This window comes from Stegodyphus dumicola, chromosome 5, assembly GCF_044657685.1.
Source record: "Stegodyphus dumicola isolate Sdum_Otavi_A_Nest chromosome 5, ASM4465768v1".
In the NCBI taxonomy this organism is placed as follows: Eukaryota; Metazoa; Arthropoda; class Arachnida; order Araneae; family Eresidae; genus Stegodyphus; species Stegodyphus dumicola.
This window is the reverse complement of record NC_140772.1, coordinates 154,721,160-154,739,890: the sequence shown is the minus strand read 5'-3', so window position 1 is coordinate 154,739,890 and position 18,731 is coordinate 154,721,160. Positions and strand designations below refer to the sequence as shown.

At 32.6% G+C, this 18,731-nt stretch overlaps 1 protein-coding gene across 1 annotated transcript in view; it reads left to right on the top strand.

Moving 5' to 3' along the window:
• Window positions 1-7,017: 7,017 nt before the first annotated feature.
• The window catches only part of LOC118203309 (nucleolar protein 56-like), a 62,097-nt gene continuing 50,383 nt past the window's right edge, over window positions 7,018-18,731 (top strand). The window contains exons 1-3 of the mRNA XM_035375674.2: window positions 7,018-7,269; window positions 7,484-7,688; window positions 17,565-17,735. Of these exons, the coding sequence (XP_035231565.2) occupies window positions 7,267-7,269; window positions 7,484-7,688; window positions 17,565-17,735 (379 nt within the window). The 5' untranslated portion in view covers window positions 7,018-7,266. The remainder of the gene's footprint in view (window positions 7,270-7,483; window positions 7,689-17,564; window positions 17,736-18,731) is intronic.

Sequence of the window (18,731 nt, the reverse complement as noted above, 5' to 3'; positions counted from 1 at the left end):
AGAACGTTATTTCTTTAAAATATGTAAAATAAATGTTTTGTTTTCTGAACTCGGATTATGCAAACGTTATTTAGTTTCAACATAAATGTTTGGCGTCCGCGACAGGACGTTTGTGTGATTTCGAGTAGTTTTTAGGCGTTTTGTTAAAATGGAGTTGTTAAAAGCAAAACGTAAATTGAACGTACTTCGTTTACGTTAACTACGAAGATTGTGGAAGAAGAATTGCCTACTTGTACGGATCCTGAGAGATTGTAAGTGTTGTTGGGGCAACTAAATGACAAATTTGAACGCCTGGACAGTACTCAAAGCAGTGTTTTAGAACAAACCAAGGAAGCTGATTTCGAGAATGAATTTAATATGGCTGAAGGATACAGAGATTCCTTTATAGCTTTAAAGGTGAAACTTCAGAATAAAATTGGACAATTGAATTCGATGAATGTTACTACAGATATGGCTTCAGTTTCGATTTCGGATCCTAAAGAAAATAAAAACAAGAAGTTCAAACTTCCTAAACTTGAACTGAAAAAATTTTCTGAAGATGCAAGAGAATTTTTAGGCTTTTGGAGCCAATTCTCCAAAATTCATGAAGATGCGGATATTGTGCCGGAAGATAAATTTTTGTACTTAGTGCAAAGTGCAGTACCTGGCTCAAAGGCAGCTCAACTTTTGAACAGTTTTCCTGTTACCGCCGCGAATTATCCTAAAGCTATCGATCAGCTGAAAGAAAGATTTGGTAGAGAAGACCTTCTGGTGCAGATCTATGTAAAAGATTTGCTTGGGCTTGTTACAAAGAATGCTACTACAGGCAGAACGGCGTCGGACTTAGGAGTACTTTATGATAGTATAGAAAGTAAATTACGAGCGCTGGAAAGCTTAGGACGCACCAAGGAAAAGTTTGCTGATTTTTTGGGACCTTTAGTGGAGTCGTGCCTACCTGAGAATATTCTACGTGCCTGGGAGCGGAGTCGAACTTCTGAACAGGGACAGGAAAAGAGTTCTGAAAGAACGCTTGAAAAACTAATGTGCTTTTTAAGGCATGAAGTAGAATCGGAAGAAATGATTAGATTAGCACAATCAGGATTTACTCATTCTGTTAAGCGTCTTAATAAAAATTTCAGGTAATTCAGATTTAGCAACAGCTGCCGCGCTGGTAAGTACAAATGAAACCAGTAAAGGTAAGCAAAATGTTTGTATATTTTGTGGTAAGCCTCATATGAGTGCTAAGTGATTTAAAGCTGAAAATATGAGCTTAAATGAAAAGAGGCAACTTGTACAAAAGAAAGGTGTTTGTTTTTCATGTTTAAGAATTGGCCATTTAAAAAAACCAATGTAAAGCCAATATTAAATGCCCCATTTGCAGTTGTGATCATATAAAATTTTTATGTGTCCTCAGAATGTTAGTTTTGTAAAACAAAATGACTCTTAAGTTGGATATTTCCCTTTCTAATAATAGTAAGAGCGAGAAAGTTTATTTGCAAACTTTATGTGTTCTAATTAAAGTTAAAGATCGAGAGAGAAAAATTAGGATTCTCTTGTATTCGGGATCCCAACGATCATACGTTGGGGAGAAAATTATGAAGCGAATGAAGGCTGATCCTATTCGACAGGAGAAAGTAATTCATGGTTTGTTTGGGGGGGAGGGAAACTGCGCCTGTAACCCATTCTGTTTTTGCTATTGACATAAGCAATTTAGATAACACTTTTAGGTGTTGTTTTGAAGCTTTTTCTAAAAAGATATGTGGATTTGTTCCAACAATCAAGAATGCTCAGATTATAGAGGAATTGAAAAGCAGGAAAATTGAGGTCAGTGACACATTTTGCGAGAAAGGTGAAATTGATTTATTGATAGGTGCAGATGTCATTGGTAAACTGTTAACTGACGAATACCTAGAATTACCCTCTGGTTTAACTGCAGTCAAAACAAAACTGGGTTGGACGGTTATGGGTAAAGAAAATGATACTGTCAGGGATAATGCCCTAATAAGTCTTTCCTTACATGTAAATAATGCTTCTTTGAAATCTTTATGGGAGCTTGAAGTTTTGGGTATTTCCGACCCGACGGAAAATAGTAAAACGAAAAATCTTCATTGCCACTAAGAGATTGATTTTCAGAATAAATTATCTATTCGGCCCGATGGTAGATATGAATTAGAATTACCCTGGAAATGCGAATCTACCAATTTATCAGATAATAAAAGCATTGCTTTGACACGTCATCAAAAAATGATAAAGAGGGCAAAAGAAAATAATTCTTTGAAGGAATATCAAGAAGTGTTTAGAGAGTGGGAAAATTTAAATATTATAGAAAAGGTTCCGGAAAAGGAATTAAACAATAAATGCCACTTTTTACCACACAGACCGGTTATTAAGATGAATAGTGAAACCACTAAGGTAAGACCCGTTTTTGATGTTTCATCTTGTGAAAAGGGAAAACCATGTTTGAATCAGTGTTTATTGAAAGGACCTAATTTAATAGAATTAGTCCCTGATATTTTAGACAGAATGAGATTTTTTCCTATTGGTCTGAGTGCAGACATAGAGAAAGCATTCTTGCAGTTAGGAATTTCTCCGAAGGATAGAGATTACTTGCGATTTTTCTATCCAAGTGATGAGGGAGAAATAGTGTATAGGCACTGCAGAGTAGTTTTTGGGGTTTCCTGCAGCCCTTATCTACTAGGTGCGTCTATTAAATATCTCTTGAATAATTGTCCATCTGACTTTTTAGATGTGGCTGACAAATTAAAAAATTCGTTCTATGTAGATAATTGTATTACGGGTGTTTACAATATTGAGGAACAAGAGGATTTAATTCAAAAGGCCAAAAGTCTTATGTCGAGAGGCAGATTCAATTTAAGGGCATGGGAGAGCAATGTTGCTTCCAAATATACTATAAAACATTCTGGGGACACACCTCTTTTAGGAATATTGTGGAATTTAGACAATGATACTTTAAGGTGTAATATAAATGTAAATATGATAACTTGTGATACTAAGGTAACTAAGAGACTGATTCTGTCTATTGTACAATCAATTTTTGATCCAATTGGAATACTTGCACCAATAACTTTGCTTCCAAAACTTTTGTTACAAGAAACATGGAAGCTGAAATTTTCTTGGGACGAGGTATTGCCTCATGATTTTGTAAGTAAATTTTTTGTGTGGTTATCTGATATACTTTTGTTGAGAAATGTGGCAATACTCCGATTCATTGGAACCTTTGCAACAGTTGAATTGCATGTATTTGTCGATGCCTGCAAATATGCTTATGCAGGATGTATTTTCGCGAGAAGTGTTGATTCATGCAGTGTAAAAATTACTCTCTTAAGAGCAAAATCTAGAGTAGCTCCTATTAAGAATTTGACGATTCCTAGATTGGAATTAATGGCCTGTTGCATTGGATCCCGATTATTATATTCTGTTTGTAAAGCTCTTAATGATTTTGATATAAATGTAACTTTATGGTGTGATTCCACAGTCGCATTATGGTGGATCAGAAATCCTGGTAATTGGTCAAACTTTGTAAGCAATCGTGTTAAAGAAATTACAAAGTTGACAAAACCTGAATCATGGAGGCATGTGCCTGGTAATATGAACCCAGCAGATGTGTTATCTCGAGGTTGCTCTGCTAAACAAATGATTAACTCGGAGTGGTTTAAGGGACCTCTCTGGCTAAGAGAAACCCCTGAATTTTGGCCTACCAATATTGTTTGTCAGCCGAGCGAAGCTGACTTGGAAAAGAGGAAGGTAAAACTTATTAATGTTAACTTTTCATAGGATACCACTCCTTGGTATGCAGAAAGAGTTTCTGATTATGAGAAAATGATTCGTGTAACCGGTTGGGTGTTACGTTTTATTTCTAACTGTAGGAAGAAGTCAAATTTGTGTAAAGAATCTAAACTAACTGTTGCTGAAATCATAAATTCCGGAATTGTTTTGATTCGGTTGGTTCAAAGCTCAAATTTCCCTGACATTGAAGCTCTTAATCCATTTGATGTATTCATTGATAATGAAAATATTATAAGAGTTAAAACTAGAATATTGGAACGCAAAGACAATTCTGAATTTTTAACACCAATTTTGTTACCGAGTAAATGTATCTTTACTACATTGTTAATTCAGTTCATAAGAAACATTGTCATGCTGGAACTCAAATGCTTCAATCTATTTTAAGAGAAAGATTCTGGATACTAAAACAACGTAAAACTGTGCGTAATGTGTTAAAAGGGTGTGTAATATGTCAACGATATAAAACGAAACCGATGTCTTGCGAAGTGACTCCTCTTCCTGAAGATCGCGTAGGAGATTATAGGGCTTTTGAAATTTTGGGAGTAGATTTAGCTGGCCCATTGTTTTTGAAAGACGGTAAGAAGGTTTGGATGGCACTCTTCACATGCGCTGTGTACAGGGCAATCCATCTAGAACTGGTGACTTCGTTATCAACAGAATCTTTTCTTTTGGCTTTAAGACGATTCATAGCCAGACGTGGCAGACCACGAACCATTTATTCTGACAATGGAACTAACTTCCGAGGAACGTATAACGAAATGTCTAAACTTAACTGGGACATAATAGAGAATGAGGCAAAAATAAAGAGAATAGTATGGAAATTCAATCCACAAACAGCCTCCTGGTGGGGAGGTTGGTGAGAACGGCTAGTTCGATGGTTAAAGAACTTTTAAGACGTTCTTTGGGAAAATCGGTTTTATCTTATGAAGAACTGGAAACCTTAATTTGCGATTGTGAGTCGGTAATTAATTCTCGACCTTTAACATATATTTCGGAGAACTCTGAAGATGCTATCCCTTTAACTCCGTCAATGTTTTTAATTCAAAATTGTACTTCGAATGTAGCAGATATAGATAAAATTGACTCTCAGCATTTTTTGAGAAGAATTAAATACCGCACAAAACTTCTTAAAGATTTAAGGAACCGTTTCCGAAAAGAATATTTGGGGCAATTAATAATGAAACAACCACAAAATAAAGTAACCCGGTTGCCTAAAATTGGGGAGATAGTCTTAATAGGCGATGATTTCAAAAAACGCTTGTATTGGCCTTTGGGTAAAATTATAGAGAAAATTCCTGGTCGGGATGGCAAAATTCGAACAGTTAAACTAAAAAACTCAGAATGGGATTTTCATAAGGCCCGTTCAGCGTATTTTTCCACTAGAGATACAACTAGATGAAAATTATTTACTTGAAGAACCTAACGTTAACGACGATAAGAAAAACGATCAGACTGACGTACAGCATATAAAACAGAAATTTACGTCGTCAGGACGGCTTGTTAAGAAGCCTAATGTACTAGACCTTTTTAATAGGATAACATATGTTTTTGAGTCGTTTGCCACTGACTCAAAAAGGGGGGAGGATGTTGCATAATTGAGAAAATATTGTTAAGAATTTTATTATTACTATTTTTATTATTGTCTATTTTTCAAAAGTTTGTTTTTTGTTTTATTATTGTGTGAAGTTGTAACTATATGTCTTTTCTTGTGTGGCAACAACGCTTCTGTAATTCTTCAATTTGAACTTTTCGATGTGTGCCAAGTTTGATGGCTTAATGCTCTGGTGAGAGCGTTGATTGATTGTGTAGATGAAACATGTTGTTTCAGAACGTTATTTCTTTAAAATATATAAAATAAATGTTTTGTTTTCTGAACTCGGATTATGCAAACGTTATTTAGTTTCAACAAGTAATATGTTTAACTGCCATAAAAGTACTGAAATGCCATAGCTGAGAAATTAAGAATTATCACACAAATAGAGCACTGAGAGACTTCTAATTTCTATATGACACATGAAATTACTTTGAATTCTAAAAGGAAAAAAGTTAAATAACTATGAAAGTATGATTATAAATTCAGTACAAGCTCATAGGAATTTAAGCATACAGCTGGAAGAAATTTATTGTCAAAAAATAGATTTTGAGATGCTTAACATTATGCATGTATTTAAAAGTAAAAATTGAAAATTCAATAATGAAAGTATTTTTAACTAATATAAAAATGTGAAATATAATAGTATATGAAAATGTTTTAGAAACTTTTAAAATAACTTAAATCATATGAGAAATTTGGCAGTTTAAAAAAAATTCAAGAAAGAAGCTGAACTGCAGAGAAAAAAAGGGAGTCAAAAGCCGCACATCTTTATATGAATGCAAAATATCGGAAGTTTGGATACCCTAGAATGTTAAATAATAACGTTTTAGTGAACACCGCTAAGGAGCCAAAAATGGCACCCCAAACCTGAACTACAACCCTAAAGCGTGGCTACAATACGAGGCCCAAGCTTGAACATGGCTGATGAGTCAACTTGTATGTCTAGTAGATGTAATATGATTGGCTTATTTTAACGAACTTCCCCAACTCTCGAACGAAGGCTACTTACCGTAAGGATCCCTCCGACGGTCGTTGTCAGGAATGCCAATTTAACCAACAGTCCTTACAGTTACTGAAGCGGTGAAGTTTAGCGGTCGTCCGTTAAGACAAGATCGTTATTTACGTTCCATCTCGTGAATAGGGCCCTTTGACTGTTATGTAACTGAACCCCGAATCTTTAATTTCTCCCCCTTCATTACATCTATTCAGCTTTACCAAACACACTCACTACACACACCTGAGAGACACTATTTATAGAAAATGAACACAGTCTTCTTCCCTTTTGACTACATGCATGGACTCAATCATATTTTTAGGAAATTTTCTATTTCTTTTCCTCTTTTTCTATAGACCCTTTTTAATTTTTCTTTTTCCTACACTACTTTGGGCCATTTATTTTAATTTTATTTTGCCCCATTTTTTTCTTCCTGGCCTTTTGAATAAAGAGTACGAAGTTCCTTTCTCTCTTCTTTGAAATACGAAATTTCCCGCTTTCTATATACCTTTCCTTCGCACCTAAGCTTGATTTTTCGCCCATCGGGATAGATTTAGCGGATGCAAAACAAAACTTCTGTGTACTTTGTCTGTCTGTCTCAGAAAATTTAGGGAAATATTAATTGTTGAAGCAAATAGATATCTGGCAACACTAGTTACCATGTGAAACTGCACATGTTTTTGTTTGGAGAACGATTCAATTCAATGAATAAGCTTGTGTACATAATAACTTAACCCGTAAATTCCAAATTGCTTTACTTGTTATTGTGATTAATTATGTTAAATGTATTACGAACGAATTCACCCTATATGCCTAGGTTATCAACTTTACAGAAATAACTCGAAGACGTTGTAACTATCATCATTACAACTGAACTTTTAATTATTTTAAGATGGTGAGTAAAAATTTTTGTTATTATACTCTAATAGATTTAAATATCCGTGCCTATTGCTAAAGTTAATATTTGTAATTTGGTGTTTTATATGTCAGTTTATGTTATATATTTTTATATGTCAGCTGTGTTTAACAGTTTGTCCAAAAATGCTAAGCAGTATTTTTAGAAGAAAATTTATGAAAACAGGTTATATAATTTGATATTGTTGTTTCAGCATCAACTCTATGTATTGTTCGAGCATGCTTCCGGATATGCACTATTCAGAACAAGAGAATTTGAGGAAGTTGCTGTATTTTTGCCACAAGTTCAAAACAGTATCCTTGATGTAAGCAAATTTCGTGGTGTAGTATATTTTATGGCTTTTCAGTCCTTTAGGAGTGGATCACAAGCACTGGAAAATGCCAAAAGCTTAATGAATGGTATTTTTTTTTTCTTTTTTACTATTGATTAAGTAAGCATGCAATAGAAATTCTGTACTTTTGTTTTCGTTTCTTTTCCAGGCAGATGCTGCGTTATAAGTAAAATGTATCAAGACTAAAAACATTATTTATTTAATCCAGTAATGTTTCTGTAGAAGATTTGTTATTACAGTCAGTGTATGTTTAGATTACTTTTGCTTTGGGGTATCTTTTCAAGTTCTAAAAGGCAGTTAATTCTACATGTAAGAACTGTACAGTATCTGTTCTAGAAATATTTCAAACTTGAATAGAAATATTTTTGCTGGCTGTCCCATTTGTTTGGCATTGATAGCATAAGTATACTGATAAATAATATATTTAGCAGTTTTAATCTCCTGGTCGTATTACTGCAAAGACTTCCACGCTTTCTTTCTGTTACTCTAACTTTCTGAAACTCACTCAGTCCAAGTTAATAAGTTATCAATTCTGCATTCTTTCTTTGAAAGTAAATCTGTATGTGCATGATAAATGCTACAGTAGCTATAATTGTTTAAAAGTCGCATGGAGATTTTGCTTTTTTGTAAATGACATTATCTGCATATGGAGATAACTTTCTTACTAAGAAAAAATTTAGAATTATATAGTGTGAAGTTAAAATTTTTTAAATTAAAAAAGCACCCATCCCTGTCTTTTATCTAGGGGGGGGGGAAATAACTAACTAAGTAAATAAATAAAATCTGAAAGTAAAGATTTTATGTTATGCCAAAACGAATGTTTTTATTCATTTGCCCTTTACACACCCTTTTATAGTACATTGGTACACTCTTTCATAGTGATTCGATACAAAATGCTGTTTTGAGAAATGAAGAATGTACTTTTGTGCTAATACCACTTTCGGCTAAAAATAAATAAATAAACAAAAGACCCGTAATTCCCTTCCACCCCCCAAAAAATGTGAAAGACTTAAGACTTCATATTATGCCTAAAGGGGTGTTTTTTAACATTTGTGTTACCTTTATTTATTAAATACAGTCAAAAGTCATTAATCGAGACTCGTTGGGACTTCGGCGATTCCGGATTATCTATTTTTCCGGATTATAGATCATCAGTTTAAATCTCGTAAGATGGCATGCAGAAATTCTAAAATTAAAAATATGAAACCTTAATTTATGAAATAAAGAACAATTATAATCTAAAGGGTATCAAAATTTACAAAGAAAAAAAAAGCTACTTTATTAAACATTTCTTTCAATGTAAGTTGTTTTAAGTTGCTTTGTTTTATGTGATAATACTTTCTCTTTAATTCTATAAACAGACACAATTTCTTGTTCAGTTACAAAGTTCCGCTGTTCAAGTCCCGTTAATTGTTGTGCTGAGAATACCGACTAAGTTGTCAATCAAAATTTTTTCGTTTTCACTAACCTCTCTGTCACATTCTTTATGTCTTTATCCATTTTTTTGCAGCAATTCCACTTTTTGTATGATGGACATCGAAACATACTTTCGTTTTGTACGATCTTTTGGGAGCTCCAGAATCGGAAATTATATTTGACATAATCGAAAGTTCAAGTTTACTTTTATAAAATTGCTCTTACAGTGTGCAAAAAATAATAAGCCGGATCCAATTCGAAGATTAAGGAACAATGCAATCATCAACATTAACTGAAATAGATAATTAGATAATTTTAAATTATACCGTCCGTTATACATAAAACGCGCACGCGAAAACGTTTTCTGCGCTTGCGCACACAGATATGCGCAGTGGTAAAAGGTCTTACACGCACGCGTAAACGCCTATGCGAATGTGTCAACGCGGCGCATGCGCAGAAAGTTTTTAGCTTTGAGGTCCGGATTACAGATCATTCCGGATTATGGGTGTCCGAATTAACGACTTTTGACTGTATCATGTTCTTTGCAATTAAACCATAAAATTTAATTCAATAGTAATATGACAAAATATTTTAAAGAGCATAACTTTAGAATTTCCGATATATAGGCTCGCATGTTGGGGATAAAAATTTTCTTTTTTGCCCTGTACAGTGAATAGTGTTGCCATCACTCACTTTGAAATCGTCGAGTTTCTTAATAAAAAATTCGTAACTGCTTTACAAAATATGAAATAGATAATAAAACAAATTCGGGCTTCGAGATGTCCGTATTCGGGTGGAGACGTACATTATTCAAAATTTGATGGCTCTATGCACCGTTTTTTTATCACAATGCGAGAAATGTACATATATTTATGCAGATTCTTCATTATTTAATTTCTTTAAATATAATGCAGGGCTGTAATATTTGATGGCAACAATTTAAAAAGTGATTTGCTGTTTATAGTGAATGAATGCAAAACCCTGAAGTGAAATTAATAGCCCTTCTAGGCAAATTGCCCTTTAAGCTAAAAAAACAAAAATTAATTAAAAGTTTTACCAAATTTAAAATTGATAATGAAATGTGAAAGCTTTCAGATTTTACATTATGTCCAAAGGGACTTCTTGTAACGTTTTGTGTGTTACCATTATTTATTAAATATCATGTTCTTTGCACTTAAACCATAAAAGTCAGTTTAACAGCAATATCGCAAAATTATTTTAAAATTGGCATATATTCAGAATTTCTAATGCACAGTCTCGTGCGCTGGAGATAAAAATGTTTTTTTCATGCAGTGTTGCCATCACTCGCTTTAAAATCATTGAGTTTGTTTATCAAAAATTCATTAAAGTGTTACAAAATATGAAATCGATAGTGAAACAGATTCCAAATACGGTCTTCCAGATGCCCATACTCAATGGAGGATTACGTTATTCAAAACTTGATAGCTTTAGGTACTGTTGTTTTATCACAATGCAAGAAACATACGTACATTTATGCAGATTCTTCAGTATTTAATTTCTTTAAATACAGTCAAAAGTCTTTAACCTTTTGAGGCCGGGGCTTTGGTAGCAGTAAAAGCTATCAAAGGACGGGGAATCTTGAACCGAATGCTTTTCCCCCTTTTAAGAAATCACCTCCTATTTGCAACAAAGATTCTTGTGTGTGCTTTAATGGATTCTCAGAGGGGTGCATCTATGTCGCAAAAGGAAGACCTTTGAAAGAGATAAGTGGTTAAAACCCTAGGGATGTCAAATTTGACATTTCACTCCACTTTTCAGCCTGGAAAATGGGGGTAAAAGACATGGCCACTAAAGTGGACAATCCCGTCTTTTGAAAGAGAGAACTCTATGGCCACTATAATGGCCATCCCGTCTTCAAAAGGTTAATCTGGGCATCCATAATCCGGAATGATCTATAATTCGGACCTCAAAGCTGCAAACTTTCTGTGCATGCGTAAACGCATATGCATGTGCATAATACGTTTGTGCATGCACGTTTAACCTTTTGAAGACGGGATGGCCATTATAGTGGCCATAGAGTTCTCTCTTTGAAAAGATGGGGGTGTCCATTATAGTGGCCATGTCTTCCCCCCCCCCATTTTCCAGGCTGAAAAGTAGGGTGAAATGTCAAATTTGACGTCCCTGGGGTTTTAACCACTTATCTCTTTCAAAGGTCTTCCTTTTGGGACATAGGTGCACCCCTCAGAGAATCCATTAAACTACATACAAGAATCTTTGTTGCAAATAGGAGGTGATTTCCTAAAGGAGGAAAAGCATTCGGTTCAAGATTCCCCGTCCTTTGGTAAATTTTAATGCTACCAAAGCTCCGACCTCAAAAGGTTAATGTATGAGGGGCGGTATAAGCTAAGCTAAAATTATCTAATCATCTATTTAGGTTAATGTTGCAGATTGCGTTGTTCCTTAATCCTCGAATTGGATCCGGCTTATTATTTTTTGCAGACTGTTTTATAAACAATAGAGCAATTTTATAAAGAGTAAGCTTGAACTTTCAATTATGTCAAAAAGGGTTTCCAATTCTGGAGCTGCCAAAGGGATCTACAAAGTGAAAGCATGTTTCGATGTCCATTAAACAAAAAGTGTAATTGCTACAAAAAATGAATAAAGGCATGAAGAAAGTGACAGAGAGGCGATTTGTTTCTCTAACCATTCGGAAATCTGTTTATCAATTTCACGCTGCTTTGCTACAGGGGGGACATCGCGTCGCGCAATGAACTGGAAGTTCATAAGTTCATCTGTCAGCACTATCCTCATCTTCAGTGCAGATCTTTTTATTTTATTCGGCTTATAATTCCTCACTAAATGTAGTGTTTCATCTCGATGTACTCATATAATTTAAATCAATTTCCTCGTCATTATAACTATCACGAATACACATCAAATAGTTTTCTGGTTGCAATTTTCTAATTTGGACTATGCATAATGTATGCTTTACGCATGTACGCGTTGAAAGAAATGTTTAATAAAGTAAACAAATAAATATTAAGCCTTTTCTTATAAATTTTGATACCCTTTAGATTATAATTGCTCTTTATTTCATAAATTACGGTTTCATATTTTTAATTTTATAATTTCTGCATGCCATCTTACCAGATTTAAATTGATGATCTATAATCCGAAAAAACCGATAATCCGAAATCGCTGAAGTCCCGATGAGTCTCGATTAAAGACTTTTGACTGTGTAACACAAAGTGATACTATTTGGTGGGAACATTTTGAAAAGTGAATCGCCGTTTATAGTGAATCTCGACTCAAAATGCCAAATTAAATTTAAGCGAAATTAATAGCCTTTCTGGGCTAACACTGTATAAGCTTTAAAAAAAAAAAAGTTAATAAAGCGAGAAAAAAATTACAGTTTCCAAGAAAAATGCAGAACAGCTTCTGGGAAAGCAGAATTATGTGGTATTGATAGTGTATTAGCAGAAGTTGATTAAAACTCAAGTATCAGTTATTATCAGTTATATTTAATTACTGAGAGTATCAAATAGTAGAGTAAAATAAATACTCCTTTAAAAATGTAATATTGTAACTCTTATATTATTTACATGATGACTTGGGGTTCCAAAATAAAATAACTAGTAGGGTTACTCGCAGAAATGTTATACACCATAATGCTAAGATCTTGTTTACCATATAAAATCTTTTTGATATTTTTCTGTTATCAGGACTGGATTCAGAAATGTGTATATGTAAGTATGAGTACATGTATGCTTTTATTTATATATATGTGCCCTACGTATATATGTATTATATACACATGCATATATACAAACAGTTCTAAATTTCTTTTAAAAAAATTATAATTTTTTCCCCTTAAAAATTATATTTCTTAAAAAACATGTATATATATTTTTTTTTCTTAAAATTATATATACATGTATTTAATTTTTTTAAATCATTTAAAAAGGGAGTGATTAATTTGTTGGTCATTCATTTCTTAAATGATGTTTATTACCTATACATTTACCATAATTTAGCATATGCTGTTTGCTGATGATTTTCTAAAAGGTGCTTTTCCATTAAAGACTTGCAGATTTTTTTTTTTCTTTTTTTGATTTGTTTGTTTTGACAAACTTTCTTGCATTAAGCATCACAGTTTTGTTTGACTTCTTTCCTGGTGAAAACTATTTTCATAACCATCATATGTGCAGGTATATTTTTCATGCAATCATATTTTTTTTTAATTACAAAAGTTTTTGCCATTTGGGATTTGCAGTATTTCACAGTAAATCATTTTTATTTCATTGATCTGAACATTAGATATTCTATCCAATCTGTTGAGCTCTACAGAGTAGTGTAAAATGGTATAGTAATAGCCAAAGATGCCAACATTTGGACTATATTTAATTGACTTCATGGAGTGTTGCATGCAATGTAATGGAGAAATGTTCTCTGTTATGCTAAATGCTATTTTAATTTTGTGGCTGATGTTAATTTCTCTTTTTATTATTCCTGCTGTATAACCTTATGATTTTTTTAATGCAGTGTTAATTATGTTATTTTTTATTTTAATTTTGTGTATTTTATTTTTAATGCAGTGTTTATTAATTATTTTTTGTTTTGGTTGATCTTTGGATTATGGTAACTTGGCGATTTTTTGGCGACCAACTCTGCTACAGCAACCCTCTGTTTTTTTTTCGCCGCCATTTTGTCTTCACGAAGTAAAGACATGTTTCTTTTCTTTTTATTTACTCAACACTTTTTCCAACAATCTACTAGCTGAATTACACTTATGTTAGAAATTTTATGGAACAAAACTGCTTAATCATGACAAATATTAACTGCAAAATTTGGAAAAAGTGCAGAATCGCAAACTCCTTGCCGCGTTTTTCAAAATCGCACATACACAGTAACCATGTACACGTCGCCTTATTTTTACTTAAAAAAACATCCGAGAATTGCACAAAAATGGCATTGCGCACACTCTTGACTTTATCCATCTAAACTGCTATTTTCTCATAAATTACAAAAATTTGCGCGAAAATGCAGGAAAATTTTGTGAATCTTTAAACTCGGTAAAAAGCACATATATGAAATTACCTGATCGCAAAAAATTATATACCCTATCCAAGGATGAACATTTCCACATATAATATAAATAAAATATCCAAAAAATTTTACCTCTATTATCTATTATAAACGTCACCAACGAATTCATAACAAAGCATTAAAAATGGTTACAAATACTTAGTGTCAAATGTTTAAATTATTTCCATGCACGTTTACTTCCACTCAAACGTATACCAAACTGCTACAAACATATAATTCACAAAATAACTATCATTTAATTAAAATATAATTAAACCATGTACACGTCGACTTATTTTTACTTAAAAAAAATCCCAGAATTGCACAAAAATGGCATTGCGCACACTCTTCACTATATCCAAGTACACTGCTTTTTTCTCATAAATTAGAAAAATTTCACGAAAATGCATGAAAATTTTGTGAATCTTTAAATTCGGTAAAAAGGACATATATGAAATTACCTGATCGCGAAAAAGTATATACTCTTTCCAAAATGAACATTTGCACGTATAAAATAAATAAAATATCCAAAAACTTTTACCTCTAAATTATCTATTATAAACGTCACCAACGAATTCATAACAAAACATTAAAAATGGTTACAAATACTTAAATTCTTTCCATACACATTTACTTCTACTCAAACGTATTCCAAAATACTACAAACATATAACTCTCAAAATCGTAATCATTAAATTAAAATGTAATTAAATTAAAAAACACTACTTAAAATATAAATAAGCACATACATTAAATTAATAAAAATTAGCTTACAATCCTAATTACTTTAAACTAAATCATTGCTAATAACAATTTTCCAATAATACCATATTAATTTATTTACTCCTTACATTTAGAACAATGCATAAAAATAATATCCTCAAATAATTAAAAATACTAACTTACCTAATCTTCTACAGAATCTTGAGTGCATGGCGTATCACAAAATGTCCATTTTCACCAGATTTCTTGCACCGCCATTGAAACTTATCTGTAATATCCTTCCTTTCACACAATCTCATCTCATACCCACATGTTGGACATTCATACTTATCCGCAATTAAGCAATTCTTTTCAATTACACATAAACGCAATAAAAATTTCGGATTTACTTTATATAGGGCCATGGGATTCAAATATTAAACAACACTGTTTCACAGAACATAGAATGAAACTAATGCTGTACAGCAGATATTTTTACAAATTTACCCCTTTTCTGATTAAAGGACAGTGATTCGTCCATTAATGTCACATGACATATCTCATGATCTCTCATTCCCCTCACACAAAATAATGCGTAATCGGAACTGAGTACTTCTCACATTATTCCCACAGTCCTAGGTAGTAACCTTTATCTCCTCCAAAATGTCACCAAACTACCTGTTACCATATTCCAAAGATCAGCCTTTGTTTTAATTTTGTGTATTTTAATTATTCAGAATGATAAATATAATGCTTTTTTCCTGCACGGTACAAAGTTTGAGACCTGTACTTGTCAGAACTTAAGCAGTTCCAAATTTTGGAATTTTAAATCATCAATTTAAATCTAATAAAGTGAGATGTATGAATTATAAAATAAAAATATGAAATAATGAAGCATTTATGACTTTAAAGGAATAAAAATTTACAAAATAAGCTCAATATTCATTTGTTTGCATAATTAAATGTTTATTTCAATGTAATTTGCTCTTTTTTTGTGCTAATACTTTCTCTTGTATAGATAGACATAATTTCTTATTCAATAACAAAATTCCATTGGGTTAAATGTATATTTATGAGTACCCCTTGGCGATTTTTGGTGGTACATGGATGCCGAGTTTGTGCAATTCTTTGACTTGTTATTTTGGCTTGTGCAGCAGTGATTTTTGCACCAAAAATCGGCACTACACAAAGAGTAGACAGAAGTAGTACAACAAAAAGTAGATAGAAGTAGTAGGTTACTACTCTAGTTCCTGTAATTGCTGTGTCCAGTACACCCCACAAATGAAATTTTTTCATTCTCAGGAACCTCTGTCACTTTCTTCACTATAGGTAATATTTTCTGGGTTTAGAACCAAACTACACTCACTATACTGCCATCTGTTAGTTGATCAATGATTAGGACATTGTTATCATGATGAAAAACTTCTGTTATGTGATCTTCATTTATTTTGATTTTTGCACCTATTTTCATAAATTACGTCAGTTGGAAAATTTTGCTTTTCATTTGTGAAATCTGAAAACAGTCAAATTTAAGACTATTATCATAAAGCATAGTATCATCTCCTACACAGTATTACTGACATGTCATGAGACATGACTACAGACATGCTGTTCTGCTATTGTTTTTATTCTGTCACATGCTGAGAAGATTAAGAATGAATTATGTTTATTATATTTAATTTCTGTTTCTGGCATAAGGCTTAGCTTAGTCCTAAGCAAATAAATAGCTGCATATATTTAAGGCTTATCTGAAAACCAAATCAGTTATTCTTAATTCAAACAGTACTTAATGCAAGTCTTTGACCTATGAATATCATTTACAAAATCTGTTTTTTCAAATGGAAAGAAATTTCTTTCAATTTCTCCTTGCCAGTATACTCAACATTTTGCATTGATGTTAGCTGTAATTGTCACCAGGCATAATATAAACACAAAAGTTTTTCATGCTCTTTGGTATTCAGTCACTGTTATCTGAAAAAGAAAGAACTACATGAGTGTTATTTAGAAGGTGTAAAATCAGCACTGAACTTTTGGATGATGTTTCGGTTTGAGATGCAAAAAGGCAGCTGTTGAGCCAAATTATTGGTCCTATAGATTTATATGAATAAATGATAGTGTTTCTTCAACATAGAAATGTTTTGTTTAGTGCTGACATGAAATTAAGCATTCTTCCACATGATTTATTATGAAAAAAGTGTATACTGTGCTTGCATGAAGCATTATGCAATGTTAAAGGGAGGCACTATACTCTTAAGAATGTTATTTATTTCTTTTCATAAAAACCTTCTAAAATAAAAGTTCGTGGTATGGAGGTCTGGTGGCTATTATATTGTTCCAGATATTGGATGCCTGGATTTTGGACTTTGTATTGTATTTGTTTTTATTTCATGCTTATCCATTTTTTGAAGAGGCTTTCAAAGATACAAACAGCAGAAATCAAGAGGGAAAATTATCAATTGAAATTTAGTAGAAAAGTGAGAAAACTTAAAAAAATTAAACAAAGAAGTCTTGTAGAAAACAACAGCGAGCCAAAGATGTAGGGAAAGAAATAACCCAAAATGTGCCAGTATCATATCAAAAGTGTATAATATGGTTTGAACTAAAAAGTATTTATTGGAAAATTTTTAATCAAATAACAATATGATTTGTTCCATAAACTGTTTTGCATTATGATTTTAAAAGAGCATTTTAAATTCTGTGTTTTTTATTCAAATATGTTAGTTCTGAAAAGGTGTGACTGATTTTTGATTTGCTGTGATTTATTTAATTCTTACTTTAGGAGTCCTTTCTTCTGATCTTCAATTATTCTTGGAAAATAATGTTCCAAAATCAAAGAAATCCAAGCAACCAATAGTTCTTGGTGTTCAGGATCCCAAATTAGCAACTGCTATATCTGAAACTTTGGGTATTAAATGCACAACTTCTATTGCTGTACTCGAAATAAGCAGAGGTAAAACCTTTTTTAATTTATTTTATTGTTCAATTTTTAAGAAGAAATGTTTTCTTAATTTGTCTTTATGCAGCTTATTTCTTCAAAGTCTGTCAAATATTCATCCTTTCATATTATTTCATACCATGCATTACGTATATACGTCAGTTATTTATACTTATTTGCAAACCAGTATTCATTTTAAACTTACTAAACTACTACTAAACTTTAACTACTTAAATGTTACCATTTAACTTGTGTTAAATATAAGAATGTTCATTCATCATAGTAAAAATAGATGGTAACGAAAACCTAGCTTTAGAAAAATTGGTACTGTTCTGTTACCAGGAGGGTGACTGGGTCTAGAAATGTATGTATGGTATATATGTATATACATATGTATCTTTGTGTGTACACACATACATATACATGCGCATGCATACACACATATACATGCGCATATACATGTGCAGAGTAGCCAACTCTCCCGATTTTCGACTGCTCTCCCACCAACCCGATTTACAATATATTTCTCCCAACTTTTTCTTATTCTTAAAATTTCTTGCGATTTTTATCGAACTTGGCTTAATACTTCGTTATATGAGGGAAAAAAAAAAAAAAAAAAAGTGATTTTGGACGTCTGAAAGCAATTGAATTTTCTCTAGATTATATCTAAAACAAAACCATGCGAATCAGATGAGAATTTCTGCTCTGTGAGTGAGAGCATACGTATCCAGAAACGTTGTTCTCCAGTTCTCCAACTGGCATCGAGCTCCACTGCGTGTCATCTGGCATATATTAGCCAATGTGCACAAAGCAAGCTCAAGGCTGTTATTTGGATGTTCTTTAGTTACTTCGTTCATTTTGGCCTGAGTTATGTGATTACACGTGCCTTCGGGAAATAGTTTTAGAAATTATAATTTTTTATTATGTCTGCGAGAAAGGTGAAATACTCTTGTATGTTTCAAAATTCGTACTCAGTTGATTTTCAAATTTGCAATGTGTACAGTCTTTGCG